Source organism: Cottoperca gobio, chromosome 3 (assembly GCF_900634415.1).
Source record: "Cottoperca gobio chromosome 3, fCotGob3.1, whole genome shotgun sequence".
Taxonomy (NCBI): Eukaryota; Metazoa; Chordata; class Actinopteri; order Perciformes; family Bovichtidae; genus Cottoperca; species Cottoperca gobio.
In genome coordinates this window covers 4335540-4356646 of record NC_041357.1, presented here as the reverse complement: position 1 = coordinate 4356646, position 21107 = coordinate 4335540, and the positions used below count along the sequence as shown (strand labels likewise).

The following is a 21107-nucleotide window of genomic DNA, read 5'->3' as shown; positions in this document are numbered from 1 at the left end:
TAAAAAAGTTCATACCAATATTTTGGAATTTTCTCAAAAATTGGAGCCAGTTAATGTTGTCCACTTCTGATATCGTACGCTCCTTGTGGATAGCTTCCAATGAGAGTATTAGGGTTCAGACAATAAAAACCAATTAAATCACAGGTGGCCTGGAGTTTTTTGTTCACTTTGATAAAATGATGGCAACAATGTCACCACTGGCCCCGCACAAATTATATTAAACTCGTCCTGCAAGAAAGCAGAAGATAGCTCCCTTGACTCCTCAACTCTACTCTTCCACCATCTGCCTTAAAGCTCTTAAATGCATCACAAATCAAAAGCTGGTGTCTTGAAGCCAGACTCTCCACTTTTCTCCATACCCTCTTTATCCTCCTTTTGGTTTGTCTCTGTTCGCCTGGAGGTGCAAGGAGCTTCCTGTAGCAGAGCGGGATGGAAAGAGACGGGATGTTGAAGAGGGGGAAGATGAGGGGAGTTGGGTGGCTAAGCAGACACTGTGACAACCCACCTGTCAGCAGGTACTCAGTATAATTGGTAAACGAAGGCCGCGGGATAGTAGCGGGGCCCCTTCTCTTCTCTCTGTCTTCTGCGATGTTCTTTGTCTGACGAGTATTTGAAGTTGCCAGGCAGTCGTCGGAAGCTCGTTCCTTCCTTGTTTGGTTCAGAGAAAGACAGAGGCCAACCAGGAGAGAGGAAAAAAGGAAAGAGGTGTTAGAACACGTGTTAAATATGAATCGCTACCTTGGTTCGCTGAAGGTGATTAGCCACGGAGTGGACAGCTACTGCCTGTACGTGTCATTGTGGATCGTGAATGGATAAATGTATGTTTCATCCATATTAGCCATTTCCTCCTCTCTCAATGCCAATTCCAGCCATCAGGCTCTGTTTGCCCTCTAATGAAACATATTCATCTTCATCACACACTCTCGCGGCTCTCAAACTTACTTTACAGCATAGTCAATTAAGCCCTTAGGGGCCACTCTGTGCGAAAAAGGATATATAATGCTTTGACATTTCAGCGAGTCCACATTAGGCACACCCATAGAACATTCTGCTTTGAGCTGGATGGGGAAAGAGTCATAGCCGAGCCTAGAGGTAGAGGAGCCAGTCAGAGGGATTGGGTCTCTTATAAGCTAGTTAGCTCTTTGGATTCAGTTACTTATGCTGATGTAATAGGGCAATTGTAAGCTGATACTGAAGTCTGTCTGTGACCCCTACACTGGCTCTTGTTCTCATATTAGGCTACCTAATATATACTTATGCGTCTATAGTGTAACGGTAGACTAATACATAGCTAAAATAGACTGAACTCAATTGAGGAGTGTATTAGTGTTGTGGCTCACCATTTAGGCTTTTTAAAATGTCCTTCAAGGGCCTTTTGTTATCTTCTGCTTTATCTAAATCTGAGATTGTCTGTTGCTTGAGTTGGCCCCTCCTAGACATTCATATAGTCATTGGAACATCTGGGGTCAGCAGTGTAACGATGCAAAGCAAGTCTCATAACAAGCCTACGCTACAGGGCTCAGTGTGTTTGTGTATGAGTGTGAGTGTGTCCCCTAGGCTCGTAGTTGATCCTGCATCTTGATGGCATGAAACAGCTTTACAGGGCCAACTTCTCCTTAAGGCTGAACATCACTACTTTCCCATGTCATAACCCCCTCTGACTTGGGGGCTTTTACTTGGATGTGTGTGTGCAAGTAGTGCACACTTCACATGATATCTTGAAGGCAACTCCGTACCCAGTTAAGTGTCATAAGTGTTCACTAGAGTCAGTTGCATGATATCACACTGAAGGATATATCATTTTTTAATAGGGCGGTGAAAGAGTTTGTTTGTTTTACGCAAAGCGACAGGATTAGATTGGAAGCAATCGGACAAAAATAAAAAATTAACCACATCTTTCAACCACATTTTGCTCTGTACCAGCAGCAGAGGTGTTGGGGGTCAAAGGTCAAGGACACTGCCCACAATCCAACGTGAATGACCATCCTTGAATAGAGACGGGGGTTACAGCCCATTATCAATACTAACTACACTCATGTTGACTACCTACCATTGACATCCAACGCCGACCCTGTTTCAGTTACAAAGTAGTTTCTCAATTTTGTTGTGGAGAGAAACGCAATCGATGCTTACGATAAAAAATAAAAATAAAAATCATGTTCTACTTTTATGTACATTTATGGATAGTGGGTGTAAGACGTTGGCCACTGGAGACTGGTGTTCGCATGCTGAGTCCCAAGTGTGGGTAGATTTAGGCATTAAAAGCACTTTAGTTAAGGTTAGAGCAAGATAATGGTTTCAGGTGAATGTCATGCCTTGTGCTTCAAGTCACTTTTTCAATATTTAAACAAGACTGTGAGCTTTCTATAGTCTTAACCAAGTGCTGTGAATGTTATATAAAAATTAAACATCGCTTCAGTTGCAGCGAACAAACATTGCAAAATGCACACATTTTGAAAGTAACACTTACTAACGAAATTACGAGGACACAGCCTTTAACCCTAACTGTAGATTCTATATCACTTAATTCTAATCTTAACTATGGAGTAATTGCCATACAAAGTTATTTATAAATAAAACACATTTAAATCAGTGTGTCAATGAACACTAAAAAGGTTATACACTATGTTTTCATTCTTTTTGTTTTACGCTACAGAGGCCTGAGAATGTGAGCATGCGGCGCCCTCAGACTTTTATTAATCATAATCACTTGGCCAAAACAATCAAACCAAAGCAGTTTTTGGTACATTTTGGGAAGTCAAGCAAACTGCTTCCAATGTGCTTAGACGGTCTTAGGATTTCTGTTTAATGCTTCCCAGTTAAACTCTAGAAGGGACTTTTAGAAAAGTTTGAAGAAATTTTCAATTCCGGGATTCAAGCCATGGTTCTTAACTTCACTAATATTGTATTCCTTCAATTATGTCCAGCTGTCACGTTCGGCGGATCAAGCTTTTAATTCATGGCAAGCCATCTCAGATTTCCTATTGAAAGAGGGATAATGCAGTTGTGTTTTTGTTGAGGATACTAATGTCGACTGTTTTATGGTGGATTGTACGTGATTCCTATTTGCTGATTATGTTTGTTTGTATCAGTAGATGCGTGTGTGTGTGTGTGTGTGTGTGTGTGTGTGTAAGATGAGTAAACTCTATTTGATATGCCCAGCCACCAATATGTAGAACAACAGCGCTCGGCTTCTATTGTCTTGTGCTGCTCTATGGGGGTTAGCTGGCACTGCATTTGAACAGATGTGTTTCAAATCATTGTTGTTATTTACCAGTGATAGGCTAGAGCTCAAGAAAATGTTCCCCTGTTCTGATTTATTCATTCGGACAGTGGATTTATGCAGAGATGCTGAAAAACCTGGATCTTTTCTGCATGGATAGATGGGCAGATTCATTATTCATGAAGCTAATGCATTGTTTCTGTTGCTTTATATCTCTTTTTTGTTCTCTCATCCTGCTTTTTTCCCCTCCCTCCCCCCTTCTTCCCGATGGTGCACTGAATTCTCTCAGGCAAAGGTTGGCAGTTAAATGTCTGTGTTGAAATGAGAAGTTTGAAAGACGAAGCGATATCTCTGTATATATGTGAGTGTGTGAGTGTGTGAGTGTGTGTGTGTGTGTGTGTGTGTGTGTGTGTGTGTGTGTGTGTAAACTGATTTAAATCGCTCTTTGAGCCCTACAGAATGGCGCTTTAAATGTTAAATGGGGGTTGAAGCCTGCCTGAACTAATTTGTAGGGCTTTGCACCATGTTGACATTTAAATGTGATAAGAATAGCAAACTGTACCGCCGACCTATTTTGAAGATGCTTTCGGAATACATTCACATCAACTGTGGCCTATAATTAATAAAAAAAGACAGGCCTCCCTCGCTCCAGATTTGATTATAATACAACCTTATAAACACACCAGGGATAGATGAGAGGAGACGAAAGAAGAAGAAGAACTAGGGGAGGGAAGAAAAGAGAAGAATAACAGGAATAAAAACAAGAGAAATGATGGGGGCAGGAATTAAGAGGGAGGTGGATTGTGAACACCTGGTCTTTGAGGCAGATTGCGTTGGCTGGCTGCTGTGCTATCACATTACTCTGATCCTGCCTCTCTTGTTTGTCAGAGAATTGAGGGGAGAGAGAGAGAGGGAGAGAGAGGGGGAGAGAGAGAGAGAGAGAAAGTGAAAGAGAGAGACAGAGAGACAGAGAGAGAGAGAGAGAGAGAGAGAGCGGGTGGCGGTGGTGGGGGCGGGGTCGGGGTGTGCAAAATCAGCATGCAAATAACACCACATTGTTAACTTAATCAGATGCAGGGGGAGAAAATATGGAGAGGGATAGGAGGAGTGTGGTGGGGTTGAGGGGGGGATTGCCAAGGAGGTGAGGCAGAAAGGAAGAAGGGTTTTTTGCAGTGATGGGAGACGGCAGAGGGTGCGCAGATTATAACCACCCACCTCCCACCACTGCCCACATCCAACACCCTGGGGCTGCTCTGGAACTCATGGAGGACACACTGTATGTGTGTGTGGTGAGAGGGATGCGGCCTCTTCAGCGCTCCGTCAAGTGTCAGGCACGAGCAGCAGGCTAAGTAAGCTAGCTTGGCCAGTGTCAGACATTTTCATAATGCTACTGTAAATGTCAAGATATGTCATTTGCAAGGCCCAGGCAACCCGTAGCAACCGCTCAAACACAAACGGCAGCAGTTGTGCTTCTTATTAATACAAACCACCCGTCCCAGAGGGCCACAGCTACACTGTTTTGGATTTCAGTAATGCATTATTTTAGGTTAGCAGCTAATCAGATGGGACAACATCTAGCAGCATATCTTCCCTGCACAGCATTTTTTATGTGTTTGTTTTACATATTTGTTTAAATAGTCAGTTCACAGCATAGCATTTCATTACATCATCACATAATCCACATACGCAGAAGTCCAAGTGTGTGTGCATGTGTGTGTCGTGGGACAGAGTAAAGGGAAAGTTACAGGAGAGCTCAGATACAGAAGTGTGTGTGTGTCTCGGTCGGAGAAGTTCATACAGTGTATTACAGAGAGGTCATTTTTCATCATAAACATCCACTGCCTTAATGAACTTAGCCCCCTACCAGAGAACACATGTACAAAAATGTGTATGTGTGTGTGTGTGTGCGTGCATGCGCTGTGATTTTAATGAGAGTGTGTACTGTAGCCTTTGTTGTGGAAGATAAGTCTGTGATGCTGAAGGTCAGGCAGGGCAGAGAAGAATGAGAGAAATGCAGTGTTGGCCGGGACAGACAGCTCTGAGCTGAAGCTGTGGTGTAGACGGACGTAAGGAATCCTGGACCACGGCCAGAGCATAACTTCAGAGACTGACACACACACACACACACACACACACACACACACACACACACACACACACACCATTATCTTAATCATATTATATCCTAATCAGCAGGGGTGGATGAAGTACTGTGAAGTAAAAGTGCTAATACCGCAGTGCAGAAATATTGTTTCAAAATAATACAAATATATAAACACAGTAATGTAAATAATATTATTGAATTACAATTATTGATGCATTAATATGTTTGCAGTTGGTAAGGAAGGAGCTTTTTGTTCACTTGAAGGGTTAGTGCATTAGCCTATGAATGACTCGGCTGAAACCAACAGTCACGTGACAAGAATTCAGTGAAACTTTGACTTAACTGTAGGCTGCTTACTCGGAGCAGAGAGGAGAGGACACGAGAGCTTGTAAGTACAGGTTGTACAAATGTAAATAGTTCAATATGTACAGCAAATGAAACCCACATTTTCTTTCCAATATTGGTAACATGTAGATTCCATTTTATAAAAATGTTTGGTAAAATAATAAGCAGAATGTCTTTTTTTAAATGATTTATGACATTATAAGTGTGTTATACTGCACAAATTTCTTTTTTCTGAGTTCCCCCTCCTCGAGCCATGGCTGTTTCCATAGAGGTGCAGGACTTATATATATTGCGGTGAAAAACGAGGCCACAGTGAGTATAATGTGACAGGAGCAAAAAACACCCCGAGACTGCTTCTTTAAGAACTTATCTTTCGATTGTTGGGCGGACAAAATGTTCAAAAACACACACAGACGTGCTGTTAGGGTTTAGCCTCTATCATTTCCACTCCTTTTTACATGTGTTTGAATTGTGTCCATACACTGTATATATTGTTGCTTTAGCGAGTGACCAAGTGTGTCTGCATGAGTTTTGCAGCGACCATACTCCGAGCATGTGTGTTTATTTGTGTGGGTGTAACAGTGTGTTTTGTAGTCCGGTTCACATACAGGCCTTCAAAAAAAAAAAAAGCTCCTCTGAGGTTTCACCCAACTTCTCCTTCCTGCTTTAATCACGGCTGCCTTTCACTGAGGCGTTGGCATCGACGCACACGCTGCCTCGCTGACATGTCTCTTCCTCTCTCGCTCTTTTTCTCTTCATCCCTCTTTCATTTATTTTATTTCCTCCTGTAAATCTTTTCATCCCCCCCACAGCCCATCTCTGATCTTAAGAGCAGTCGCCACAGTGTTTTTCTGATAAAGTCTGATAGATAAACATGCTCTCTTATGTCCCCGAGGCCCTCCACCCTCTCTCCCAGGAGCACACCCCTCCAAAGCACTTCCTGTGCTACAATTAGTCTGTAATAAATACACGCTGGCCTTAAAGTAGATAATGTACAATTCGCTCTCTCTCTCTTTATTTCCTTTTATATTAAGTGCCACATTAGCTCACTGTACATATCTGACTTTGAAGCGAAAGAAGAGAGTGCGGTGATTTTATTTTCTCTCTCTTCCTCCCCAGGCACGCCAAAAGTGCGTGAGAACAATAGCAGTTATAAGGCCACTAAGAGATATTGTAACGTATGCAGAGAATTGCAAGCATTTCCACTCAAGTCTGAGCTTCTTGATGGCTTTGATAAGATTAGTTTGCTTTCTTAAACAGGAAGTGTGCTGCTTAAAGAAAAAAAAAAAAAAAGTCAGAGCGTGGTTGCATAATAAGTTTAACTACTTCTCAGAGAGCTAAAGTTCCCTTCAAACTCTTCAGATTAACAAAGAGGAAGAGACGCAGAAGGCGGGAGAGAGGAGAGATAGAAAGGGGGAATTTATCAAAGTGATGGAATAAAGAGAGATTTAACACGGTCATATTAAAAAGACATGCGGCAGTTTCAATATTTAAAAATCCCATTTGCTTCGACAGAAGAGCTTTTTCATTCAAGAGCATATGGCGGCAGTACCTGTATCCAGCCTCTCTCTTATCTGCGTCAAAGACAAAGAGAAAGAAGGAGTAAAAGAGGGGGGGAGGGAGGGGCTGAAGAAAAAGAGATACTTTCAAACAGACATTCAGACATTGAAGAATCATTCAATTATCGGCAGCATGATGTAAAATAATTACCTGACTCGCTTCCTGTAATAAGTGCTGCTAATTAGCCATAGACTTTTGTTTTAGCTGAAAAAAAAAAAAGTCCCAAACTCCCAACTGCAGAAGCTGTGAAAAGAAATGTTGTACGTCGAGGTAGTACCCCATCCTTTCTCACACAACACACACACACACACGCACACACACACACCACGCACTGTGACTCTTTACTATAAGCTTACTTGGCTTGGAGGCACAATTTACCTCGCAATGTATGCACACACAGCTCTCAGTAAATAGTCGAGAGTGCAAAAAAAGATCCTTCTTCTCTTAATTAGCTGTGTAACAATTAAAGTCTCCTCTTAGTAAATTGAACCTTTGTCTCCCTTGCCTCCGTAGTTTGATTTCAGCACCTGTCACAACAACCCCTCCCGTTACCGCCACCTCCGCCACACACGCAACACTATTACCTCCACCATCACCCCCCACCCCACACCCCCCTGACTGTAGTCATTATGCAAAACTCTAGCAGAATGCGCCCAGCATGAGCGGAAGAAAACAGCAATTATTTCTGATATTCTGTTATTTAGGCCGTATTGACATTCAACTACTTTCTCTGCCACCACCTGAGAAACAGAGTGAGACTGAACTGCACTTGGATTTAAGTCTCAATCTTAAATCTTGTATGTCATCACTGCAGTCACTCTGCAAGAGACAAAGGCAACCCATAATGTGTGTGTGTGTGTGTGTGTGTGTGTGTGTGTGTGTGTGTGTGTGTGTGTTTGCATCATTGACATGCAGCGCAGAGGGTGACCAGTGATGTAAGCTATGACAGATACACTGTGGTCATTGTCTCTCTGACCTCTTTCTTCCCCGCAGTCTAACCATGCGTGAGCGCTCCACACTGCCATGTTTGTTGTCTCACACACACATAGTCCACTCGTGCACAAGGTATTGTGTCCTGGTTTTTCTGACTGATTTGACAGGAAGAAGAGTTTAGTCACCAGACACAGAGCCGACTAGAGCGCACATGTACTTTACCAGCCACCAGGAGGAAGTTGATCATTGATTTATACTTGATAAAAGGAAAACCAAACGGAACTGGCATATAAGCATGACTACACACGAAACAAGAGAAGCACTAACGATTGAGATTTAGGTCTGTAAATATTACATTTAGACTCTCAGAAGAAGAAAGTGTGTTATCCATTCAATGGCAGTTAATGCTTTGTGTTAAAGGACATGCTGGTGTTTTTGCATGACTCACATTTAATAGGCCGTACTTTTGCAAGGCCTAATGTGGTGATTCAGATTTTTGCCCACCTTTTTTTTTTTATTCCAGGCCGCAATTGGTTTCCATTCATTTTACTACACTGTTGAAATCAATACGCTGAGAATTGAAACTGAAAACTATGTCATGTCTGTGCTCTGTTGTCAACAATGCTGTATTGTTAAATCTTTGCAAGTGGATTTGCATTATGTAGGGAAATTATTCAAACAAAAGCTGCCTGGAATGTAGGATGAATATGTTCTAAATCTTGGTAAAAACCTTTTTAACTCAAGATCAAATTACAAACATTTTCCAGACCTTTCAATGGCATCTCATGGTCCTCTTCATTGAATGGTAGTACCAGTTAGAAGTTACCCGTAGTACATGTGATTTGTTATAAATAGACAACATGTTTAAACTTTAATTCTTCTGATATTAACTTTCACAGTCAGTCCCGTTGTTGCTGATATTTTGCACCACTATCTATCTATACATTTGATAATTATTTATATGTTAAAATATAATTTGATGTTTTCCCAAGAACTGTATTTTTGCCAATGTGGCAAATCCTCTAAAACAGCAAGTAGACTATTGTCAGCTTCCTAAAGTTAAAACAGGATATATTGCAGGTTTTACACCCTAGAGTTAAATAAGCACTTCCTTCATATCTGCTTTGAAAGGCTGCTATTCAATGTTTCCCAAAAGGACAGTATCAGTAAAGTGATAAATATCCGTTTAATATCTCATGTCATTGCCACTTCAGTGACACACAGCAACAGTAACAACTAAATAAGCTGCATTAGTTGCAGTATTAAAACAGGAGTGACGCAGTAAGTATAAGATGAGGCCGGTTCACTATCATTATCATGTCAATTACTGTGATTTTTATTTATTTTTCACTCCTGTCACTGAACTTCACTAAACAGTGACTGCTTAACAAATGTTTGCCGCTGTTAATCCCGCGCTTGCTGCTTTGTTCGCTGCTGCAGGGGTCTGTCCGCGCTGCTGCGACCGCTATTGTAGCGCACTCGGGAGGGGAGAGGTGCTCGCAGATCTATACGCACACACACACACGCGCACGCACACACACACACACACACACACACAGAGACATCTGCAGGTCACCATCATCATAGTGGGAATAATACCAAGGATGGTTATCATAAAGGGAAGCTTTGAGCTCCAGGCCGTCTTGGGAAGATGATTTGGCTGGCCCGGAACAATGAACTGTGGGAATCCGCTTGTCCTGCATTGATCTTCCTCCCATGGCATCCCCTGCAAGGCTGTCAGAGCGATGGACGGATAAAAAGACCCACAACATTTTTCTTTCTCTCTCTCTCGCTCCCTCCCGGTGTCTTTCTTTTCTCTCTGTCAGGAGGGCTCCCACTGATCAGCGGGGATGAGCTGAAAGTTGAACTACCTGTTGACAGGACCTCTTAAACAGCCCTCAATGACATATTGTGCAAGAGCACGAGGGAGGGGCAGAGGCTCCTGTTCATTCATATTTGTCACTGATCTATTCAGTCCGTGCTCTCCTCAAATCCTTGCTCCTTTGCTTATGCGTTAAAGCGGAGCAGGGGGGGGTTATTATGTTAACCCAATACTCATGAGTTTTAAAATGTACAATGTCCTGTGGGCTCTTTTTGTCTTTCCAGTGTCTTGTTTTAGGTGGTGTCCTCTAAAAATTGGTCCATAAGAATGTGGTTGGTGTTTTTGGGTTAGGGTTAGGGTTAGGCCAATCAGAGCTCTGGCTCCTTCAGGCAACTGGAAACACCTTCCTAAAGATCCATTGTTGCCCTTTCAGAGAGTGGGGGCAAGGCACTCTTTACAAATGATTGTATTTGGAAAAAAAAACAAAACGTAGGTTAGTTATGCATTTGTGTGTTCATATTTGTAAGAAAAAACAACATATACATATTTTAGGCGGGTTTCATACACTGTTCGTAGCTGCACCTAAAAGTAATGAACTGTAATTCCTATATCCCACAAATCAATCAGTATGTGTTCTACATAACTGTGAACCTTGAAGTAAAGAGCCACAAAGTCCGCATAGAGAGGAGTTGATGGGGTGGATGAATGGGCTCAAAAACGTTCACCAGGAGGCCGCTGTTTGCTTCCCGTGTGAAACCAGAATTTATTTTTCATGTACCTCCCAATATAACGTCACGCCTGTAGTTATTTTAACGCAAACCACGATCTTTCCCTAAACCTAAACCAAGTAGTTTCCTGTAAAGACGGAGATTTACTTTGAAAAGCCTGTATGCATGTGCTGCTGGACAGTCAACGAGGAATACTTTTCTTAAACTACCATATGATCTTTAAATCAAATCCAGATTAAATCTGTTCTTGGGCCGTGTCTGCAACTCTACATTTTTAACTCTTAAATCTTCACATCTTTTTGATAGTGCAGAGTGTTTGTGTTTTGATCAAGAGGCTTCAGGCATGGGATGGAGTTTGGATTGAATCTGGCAGAGGTTGTTTGACTGTCTTCCATTTGCAGTTCAGAGTGTTTTCGCCTCATTATAGAAAGTAATAATGCAGTGAAGTCGAAGAGCAAACGAGAGGAAGGAAAACAAGGCAGCTTTTTTATTGAATTAATTAGACGCCTTGCAAAGACCACCTGCAATAGAAACAAAACACAAGGCAGGAAGAAACTCATATCGGGTCTGTTCTACCTCTAACTGTAACTAAAGCAACTTTTACCCAGAGTTAATTGATCTTTGAAATGACGAGGAAGCTCTGTCTGTACTTTGAAAACATACTTACAGCTTTTGAAGGGATCCCATTGTCCCTGCTGCCTACTTAATATTTAGCATTCAGCATGTAACATATGGTAAATACCCACATTGTCCCTTCAACCATAGATTACTGTAGCTATAACTCCCTCCTCATCTCATTAATGATTTGGTGGAAATATGATGGAATTCAGCACATTGTGAATCATGATTGATTTGTTTAATGCAATGAATTACTTCATTAGGACTTAATGAGGTATTGCATTGTGATTAGTCGATGGGTTTTGTGTCAATACATGTCAAAATAACAAAGTAAAGTCCAACTAATGGCTTTTCGATCCTTTAGTTTCTCCTCGTCTTGTCTTAAATGTCAGACGAAAGTTTTGTCACAAAACTTTCGTCTGAAAGTAAAGTCAAGAAGAATATTTGTCTGAAATTGTTTATTTTAATATGAATTCATAATAGGTAGCTATTCCTAATATTGACACTGTCTTTCATATACTTTATATGGTTACAATTAGAGAGAAACACATACAAATCCCTTATGCATTTATGATGCATGGTACCATTGATAAGACAGAAATGAACTGAGCACATTCAAATGCTGACTGAAATACACTTCCATTGTGTTACAGATACCACTTATAATTAAGCTGAGGCTCGAAGAGAAAAAAGAGCAGAGAAGAAAAATGCATTTAGAGAAAACGAGTGAAATCAGTTTCTGTGCGTGTGCATGAATGTGCGAAGGGTTTTGCGTATTTACGGTGCACGTGGTGCTTTGCTGAATATTAAACCACAAACTATAAAGACAACAACTGAACCGTCGTGAGAAAATGCTCAAGGAAGTCTTTGTGGTTTTAGAGGTATCAGAGGAGCCAATAGTTTTAATGAGGCAGCATTGCTGTACATGCCAGGAAATGATAAGGTTATACAGGTTAGAATAACGGCAGATAGATATCGTACTAGTATAACGCTACAGAATCTGTGTGTCGTTCATATCGGAGTCTGCACAGGCTTCACAGCCATGGCAGAGACAGAGAGACATAATAGGGACAAAGTGGCACAGAGTCTTTCCTTAATACAACCGGTAAGAAGACAAACCTGAGCCTTGATCTTCTAAGAGCATAGCACTGTTACATTAATATTGCGTACTGTTGTTTTCTTCTGTACATTTGATGGATATTTTGCACAAGACTTGTAATAGTAACAGTCAGGAGGATGTCAAAAAAGAAAGTTGATTTCTGTGGACTGCCATTTGATAATTCTGGGTGAGTTGCAACATGCTCACAGTGTCTTTTGGAGGGCATGCACATATTGAATTGTTGTCTGTAGGGTTGTGTATGAGTGTGTCTTTGCCTGTATGTGTGTGTGTGTGTGTGTGTGTGTGTGTGTGTGTGTGTGTGTGTGTTTCTACTTGTACACTAACCTCAAGTTCCTTGTGTGTTGATATGAGCAGAGGGGGGATGTCACATAAGAAATGTCCTTTTTAATCAGGGGAAAAAATATAAAATGACTGGGGAGCAAGGCAAGCATATTAATGTGTCTCATTTGCATACGCTCGTCAGCCAGGATACGTTTATAAAAAACACAAACTGGATTTGTCAGTTCATTTCACATTATTCCATTGTCTATCTGCCTTTGTTATATGTTAAAGATAAAGGCAGAAATCAAATTGAAGAAAAGGGCAAGCTGCTATCTCCCCAAATGAGCAACAGCTCATCAGCCTAGTTTAAATCACAGATTTCTATTCCAAAAGGCAGCCGCCTCTGTAAAAGGGGCCCATTCAAATAAGGTCTTCTCCGATATAAGCATGCCTGGTGATGGAAGCTAGGGTGTCACATAAATACAATTTAAAACCTAAGCCATTTAAACCAGTCTCACAAAGTTTTATCTTTCTTAGCAATTCTTTCCCAATATTATTATGACAATAAATGTACTCATATATAGAATGTATATATATATTTTTCTCAATCAAGTATAAACTTTTTATTGTTAGGCCTTTACAATGCTTTACTTCTTAGATGAGCGCGGAATTATTCAAGTCACATGAGAACACGATCATAACGTCTGTCGTAAATTTAAGTAGGCTATGACAAAAGCATATCTAGTGGTTACCCATCGGCCTGCAGAACATAGCCTTCCCATTATATTGTTGATGAATTCAGTAGAATCGCTTAAGATACTTGTGGGGAGAAATAAGGAGCATTCTAAGGGCAGCCCACAAGTGTCACATTCCTTTAAACACAAGTGGAAGCTGCTCACAGTGTCTAATTCATGTCCGCAAGATTAGAATCCACCATCAACAGTGTGTTGGTGGGGCCGATGGCTAAGAGAACAGACACCCCTTATGTCTACTAACCTCCTACTGATACGAGAGAGAGAGAGAGAGAGAGAGAGAGAGAGGGAAGAGAGAAAAAATTCAAATGAGCAAAAGCACAATGTAGAGTCCTCGCTGCTTTAGAAACATACTGTAGGTGGAGAACCATAAAGCGAAAGATAGAGTCTGCCAGAACCTTAGTTGGCCTTCGTGCCTGTAAAGGGTATACTGAACATGTGTGCACATATTTTTTAACGTGGGTGTGTCCCATTGCTGCCAGATTGGGTCCATAAACTGTATAAAATGATCCCACTTTCTCTTAAAAGTGAACTCACCTAATGCCAGTGCTTTATACTGCCTCTCCATGAAAGGAGTTTTTGATGATTATAATCATGCGTTACAGCACAGTGGCTGCCACTGTTACCAGGCAGCATACTAATCAGCTTAATGAGATATTATACAATATTTTGTTGACCAAAGCAGAACCGTGGTTATTGTTTCTGAGGGTTTGACCCCTGCCAGCAGCCAGAGGAAGTGTGCGGATAGATGTTTGTACCTCTCCTTTTCAAGAGCAGATGGATCTGCATTAGAACCAAGGCTATTCTTTTGTTTATTCACTGATGTTACACATATTAAAAGGGAAACACTTTCATTGACAGTACAACATGTTCAGAAAATGGTGATATGCTTGTAGCATTACAACAACCCAGGATGACAACATTGTTGTCTTACAGTAAATACAACTAAGTAACTGTTTCTTGCTTATTCCTCTCAACCGTGTATCAACCAATGCGTCTTTGGCTGCATTGGGAACCAGTTCAACACAGCCAACTGTTGTTTTCTCCATCTCAGAAACTTTAAAGATTTGGATAGAGTGAAGACTACAGACATAGTAGGAACTGGGGGAATAGAAAGAAGTGGAGGGAGAGCAAAGTGATTCACATCAAATGTAGTGCGGATCTTTAATGGAATTTTGCGCCAAGACAAGTGTCTTGGCAACAAGATAAGAGTGTTGTGTTTACTGGAGTAACCCCTTGGCTTTAAGTGGTATTGTTAATATCATAATTGTAGTATTGCGGTGGCTTCCCGACAATGCCGTTGCTCCGTTTCATTAAGGCGTGTAATTGGAGGAATTCTGATAGGATGGGCACAAGTAGCTTAATTATACACTGCTCACTGTGTTTACAGAGTAATTATTCCATCCAAAATGGTGTTACATTTTGAAAAAGTTATATGGAGCCACAGTATTTCTCCAGGCCCTTGGGTGCTGACAATTCACGCAGTATGCTATGCATCAAATGCATAAGATTTTATTTCCCTGTACTGAGCGACACAGCACAGGCGATGTTTCATGATTTAAGTGAAGAAATACATTAGTCTTGAACATGTGGTTGGATAATATTTTATTTGGAATCTGGAAAGCAAATACAAAGAAAACCTCAGCAATCATCATGGCATAGTATTTTTAAAATGTAATTTTTTTTCTTCTGAAACCTCCTTTGTTTTCAAATATTTCCAAAATAATGTTCCTAATATGTTTCTTTCTTTCTGTCTGGTTGTATAGGATGGAGGACTCTAGTTTGTGTCTTGGTGTGTCGTCAGCGGTGCCTGACGCTGATGCCCATCTGAGCAGTGCAGTGTTAAATGGCCGCTACCCCATCAGTCAAAAGCTTCATCAGCTTACTGCCCAGCTAGGACACGCCTTTCCTGACCTACACCGCCCACAACAGATCCCTGAAGAGAAAGCAGCCACACCTTTGGACGAGAAGACCCACCACACAGCCCTGGCCAATCAACCTATCAGCAGTCAGATGGCCCTGCTAGCCAATCAGCTCAATCGAGACATTGACGCAGGGGCTCTGAGTGGGTTGAATGGGCGTGTTGACCTGCAGCAGTTTCTCAACGGCCAAAACTTGGGCATTATGTCCCAGATGAACGATATCGAAGATGACGCCCGCAAGAATAGAAAGTATCCGTGTCCATTGTGTGGCAAGCGCTTCCGTTTTAACAGCATCCTTTCACTGCATATGCGCACACATACAGGAGAGAAGCCCTTCAAGTGTCCCTACTGTGACCACCGAGCAGCTCAAAAGGGCAACTTGAAGATCCATCTCCGCACCCACAAGCTGGGAAATCTTGGTAAAGGCCGTGGTCGTGTCAGAGAGGAGAATAGGCTGCTGCATGAGCTGGAGGAGAGAGCCATCCTTAGGGACAAGCAGATGAGGGGGAGCGGTAGTCTCCTCCAGACAGCTTCAACACCCCATCTGAGCCTCAATAGCAGCTCTAACACCCATCAGCAGCAACTAGGCTCAGCCTGTGGCCTCCTTCCCCCCTCTGGCCTTGCCACTCCAGAAACAATTTCCCAACCTTCTTCTTCACCCAAGCCGGCTGGCACCCAGGATGAACAGTCCTTGAACCCAACAACAGGCTTCCGGTGTACCTTCTGTAAAGGGAAGTTCAAGAAGCGCGAAGAGCTGGACCGCCACATCCGCATACTCCACAAACCCTACAAATGTACTCTGTGTGAGTTTGCTGCCGCCCATGAAGAGGAACTGATAAGTCACGTGGAGAAGGCCCACATCACAGCCGAGAACACACAGGGCACGGGGACTGGTGCTGGTGGCACGCAGGTGGCCACTGAATTCCGCTGTGAGGTGTGTGGCCAGGTATTCAGCCAAGCTTGGTTCCTTAAGGGCCACATGCGCAAGCACAAGGATTCCTTTGAACACTGCTGCCAAATCTGTGGTCGTCGCTTCAAAGAACCCTGGTTCCTCAAGAACCATATGAAGGTGCATCTCAACAAGCTGGCCATCAAGAACAAGCCGCCCCAGTCCAGTGAACAGGACATGGCTGCTGTCAATAGCATGAACAATCTAGCTCAGGAAGCTCATGCCAACCTTTATTCCCGTTACATCTCCTGTCTTCAGGGAGGCTTCCTGTCACCAGACAAACAGGGCCTGAGTGAGCAGCACCAAATGTTGGCTAAAGCAGGAATAGCCATGAAGGAAAAGGAGATGCTAGGTAAGCTGCTGGGACCAATGGCAGGAGGTATGGGCCATGTGCTGGGCGAAAATGAGAAGCGCTCACTTCTGGGTTGTCTCAACCTTGTGCCACCACTCAAGTCAAGCTGCATGGAGCGCCTTCAAGCAGCTGCAAAAGTAGCAGAGATGGACTCCCTCAATAGCTATCAAGCCTGGCAGATAATGGCTCGTGGCATGGCTATGGACAGGGCTTTCATGCCGAAGGAGCAGCAACAGCACCACCAGCACCATATACCCCCAGGGCAAGAAGATGAGATGAGTGTTGCTGGAGCCTTGGCTTCTTTCTCAAAGGATAAACTAGACTACTCCTTGATTGCTTCCAATGATAGCTCAAAGCAGAAGCATCTCTCGGAGGCCTTGCAAGGATCCAAGGCTGCTAGTGGAGCCATGATGTCCTTAAAGGAGGATGGAAGAGGCTTTGACAGTCACCGTGACTTAATGTCTGTCCATGGTAGTGCTGATGCTCCAGGAGCCCTTGCTGGCTTGGGAAGCCCAAACATCGACTACAGCGTCTCCGTCCTGAAGGAGAAGCCTTCAGAATGCCCTGACTGTGGCCGGGTCTTCAGAACCTACCATCAAATGGTTGTCCACTCCCGCATTCATGGCAAAGATAGGAGAGGCATTGAGGAAGCGGTCCAGCAACAAGGTCTGGACGAACGCCGTGGGTCAGCCAGTGATCCTGAGTCCCAGTCCATCAGCCGCTCCACCACTCCTGGTTCATCCAACGTGACAGAAGAGAGCGGAGCTGGAGGAGGACACTCCCAGACAGGAAGCGTCCAGGATGACAGCCCACATCCCTCCTCACCATCTTCAGGTAAGATACATGAAAATCAGAGAATGAATGACAACTCCTTGTATTCTTTGGTCAGTCTGTGGATAAACGGAAACATTTTTTTTATCCCGTTGACATACACTTAGGAATTATATTTCCTTCTTTAATTCAATGTTACTGTCTTACTGTTCTACAATTCTACCTACATTCAATAATAATCACTTTGTACAGTGTATAGATGTGTGTATATATCCATGTGTCAGAAATAACCCAATACCAACCAAAGAATCAGAGCCGCACATTCTTTACATGAGTCAGATACCTAACATCTTTATTCAATTAGCAACACACCTTCATAAAGTGGTTTGCTTTTATAGGATACTTTACACACACACACACACTCACATACAGACAGAGTTCATACAGATACAAACATATAGACAGAGTTTTAATGAATTGAAGTTTAGTGTACATATCATGCATTATCATTGCATTCACATTTCTAGGTTAGCAGTCTAAATCCCTGTGGAACAAGAGTAAAGACTGAGAGCGTAGGGACAAACTCATTTTAACCACAGCGATTAATAAATGCCTTTAATAAACATGTTGGAGACAACTGTACCCCTCCCCTCTCCCTACCCAGCAAACACAGGCGGGCCGGGGCTAGATAAGTGTATGTTTAGTGGGATTAAGGGAGGCTCGTTGCTAATGATTACACAAGTTTTTAAAGGTAACTTTCGCTTGCTCCTCAGGGCACTATGCTGGCGTTAAGAAGCGTGCGCAGTAATTAGGTCACGACTACGCGATAATCAGTCGGTTTAAGCTAAACAAGACACTAATTAAAGATATACATATAAAGCAGGTCAAAAAAATGCTGAACTTCATTTGCAAAAGCGAGGATGTGCTTTTAAGTCTTTTGAGAAAAATAAATAAATATAAATATAAATCAGAGTGGCTTAGCTTAAGGCTGTAAGCAACTTAATTCCACCAGTGGAGACAAAATTGTTTATTTATGCACAGAGGCATGAAGTCCTTATCATGCCCGTGTAGTGTGATGGGTTTGAACATGGGACAGGCTGTGTTTATTTTAATCTAAGAAATAATAACAGACAACCCCCCACCCCAATTAGGAATTAATGAAAATGAGAGTGAGATAAAAACCTATTTTCTTTATAGAGACTATTAAACATTACACTTTCTCAACAGGGTGGGGGTGTAGCGGATGTAATTATCTTCTGAATTTTAATGCTGGAAGTTTCTCTCTCCATCTCTCTCTCTCTCTCTCTCTCTCTCTCTCTCTCTCTCTCTCTCTCTCTCTCTCTCTCTCTCTCTCTCTCTCTCTCTCTCTCTCTCTCTCTCTCTCTGTATGTCTCTTTTGACTCAAGCACTTTGAATCTGATGAGTACAGCTTGTGGCGTTTCAACAACTTCAGAAGTAATATATTAACAGCCAGTGTGCGGTATACAAAATAAAATAAGCGAATTACAGTAAAATAATAATTGACAAATAAAACCAATATTATTTACGACCAAATGCGAACAAAGCACAATGACATGCATTCGATTTAGTTGAGTGGTTAAATCTCACCCCCAGGGCACCATCTCTGGAGAAGGAGGGTAGAATTAAAGAATATATGAATAAAAAAATAAATTAAAATAGTATATCGACAACTTTGCAAGATAAAAAAAAAACTTGCTGGTTTCCACAAGGCCTTAATGTTGCAATTCCTCCTGTCTTTGTTTGTGTGCATGTGTGGTTTGTGTACAGGTAGTGTGTCTCAACCAATAGCCCATTGCTAAGTCAGAGGCTACACTGCTTGATACATTTGCACTATTCAAAGTCTTTGTCAATCTGCCACAGTGATATCTGTAAGGCTATCCTCACATTATTATTGTAGAGCATTATGAGTGTATGTGCCAAAATAGGATGTCAAGTTAACTGCTAGAGAGCAGGCAGAAGGGGAAAGTAGGTCTAAATAGAGGAATATAATTAAATGATTAGGCGTGCCCTGATCTGATCAGACTGGGATGCAGTTTTACTGAACAAAAATGTGAGGAGTAAACAGATTTGACTTTAAAAATGTTAAATATGCTGGTTTTGCTACTTCCTGTTTTTTAATCAGAGGTAGCGAAACTCTTCACAGCTTACACAATGCTATTCGCATTTGGAGCTCAGGGACTCTCAAATTAGAAGCTTTGATGTGTGAGAAAAAATGTGTCTGAGTCTCATGTGGAAAAAGGTGTCATCCTTCTCCTCTGCATACATGTTTGTTGTGTGTCTGCATGTGTCTGAGTGTGTGGGGGGTATATGCTTTACAGTGTGTGTGCATATCACGCTCTGCTGTAGTGAACAGGATGTGGCTACTGTACCATTGTCTTTAACTTAATATCTCAGTTTTAAAAAAGAAAGGCTTGTCATTCTCTCTAAGTGTGTGTGCGTGCACCTGCAAGTGTTTGTACGTGTGTGAGCCTCTGCCCCACCACCTACCCACAGCAATTTTGAGTTAAACTTGAATTATAGTAATCAAAAATAACATCTCAACTGTGAAAGAAGGTCAACTCCGCCGCTTTTGTCTTCGAGACGGCACTTGTTTAAAAGCAATGAGTGAAAAAAGGGAGAATTGAGGAAGAAAAGAGCAGAAAAACAAAGGCCTCTGTCAGAGATGTCCTTTAAAGACCTTCCGTATTACAATATAGCTCAGCAGCTAACCTTGAGCATGTTTTCTTATTCAATCAAATTATTTATTTATTTTAAGTAAAACAAAGAGGTAATTACATTTATGTCCATCACTATCTTTTTTTGTTTGGCTATCCTTGGACTGATTTCACCACAGCATTTGTTTCCCGCCCCTCAAAGAAGCAGTGTTGAGAGAAAACACACTGTGCATTGTAGTAGTCATGTCAGCAACAGGTAGACTTAATGTGAATGCAGCTCATCACACCCCGCAAGGACCTGATGCTTTGGAACACATCGCCTTTTCTTTTGCCAGTCCTTACATGCAAATAACCTACCATTGAAAATTCCCATTTTGCACGATAGCTTCTCCCCATTCTGCTGCTGCATTATGGGGAACATGTAGCTAAATGTGTCAAAATAGGCTTTGCTGCACGCATGTAAGGCCTAAAGCATTCCTCCTTACATGTACCTCCACAACCTTCCCTCTTCCCCTAAACCCCACTCCCACCTCTTGGCTCCTGGCTGTAAAATATTCTATACACTCCCTCTGGCTCTATTTTTCTCTTTCTCTCTCTCCAGAGAATCCCCATGTCTATATTTTTTAAGAGGAACAGCGTTTTAACATGACGAGGATTAGCCTGCATATCCCTGGTCTTTACCGCGGCTCAAACAAGCAGGCAAAATGCTCCATACAAATTGAAATTGGATTTGCCAACTTGACGCCTTAGGTTATAAAGCATGGATATTCATCTAATTGCGACGGTACAATGGGGGCGTAATTACACATGCGGACAAACTGTTATAGTGTAATTACTGTGTCATTAACAGGAATAAAGTAGAGTTGAACAAGATCCAGACTACTATGGTGACAAACCCGATCTCGCTAGCTTTTTATCAGCTAATATAAGTTAATGAGTTGTCAACAGGCAATATCAACGAGGAATACCTTT

The 21107-nt window shown here is 42.1% G+C and overlaps 1 protein-coding gene across 3 annotated transcripts in view; it reads left to right on the top strand.

Moving 5' to 3' along the window:
* The window catches only part of znf536 (zinc finger protein 536), a 226943-nt gene that overhangs the window by 92076 nt on the left and 113760 nt on the right, over positions 1-21107 (top strand). For 2 of the 3 annotated variants that reach the window (XM_029460697.1, XM_029460688.1), the window contains exon 5: positions 15233-17523. In XM_029460697.1, coding sequence (XP_029316557.1) covers positions 15234-17523 — 2290 coding nt within the window. In that variant the 5' untranslated portion in view covers position 15233. Of the gene's footprint in view, positions 1-15232; positions 17524-21107 lie in introns of those variants that run through there. The other variant, XM_029460705.1, reaches the window with a different exon arrangement.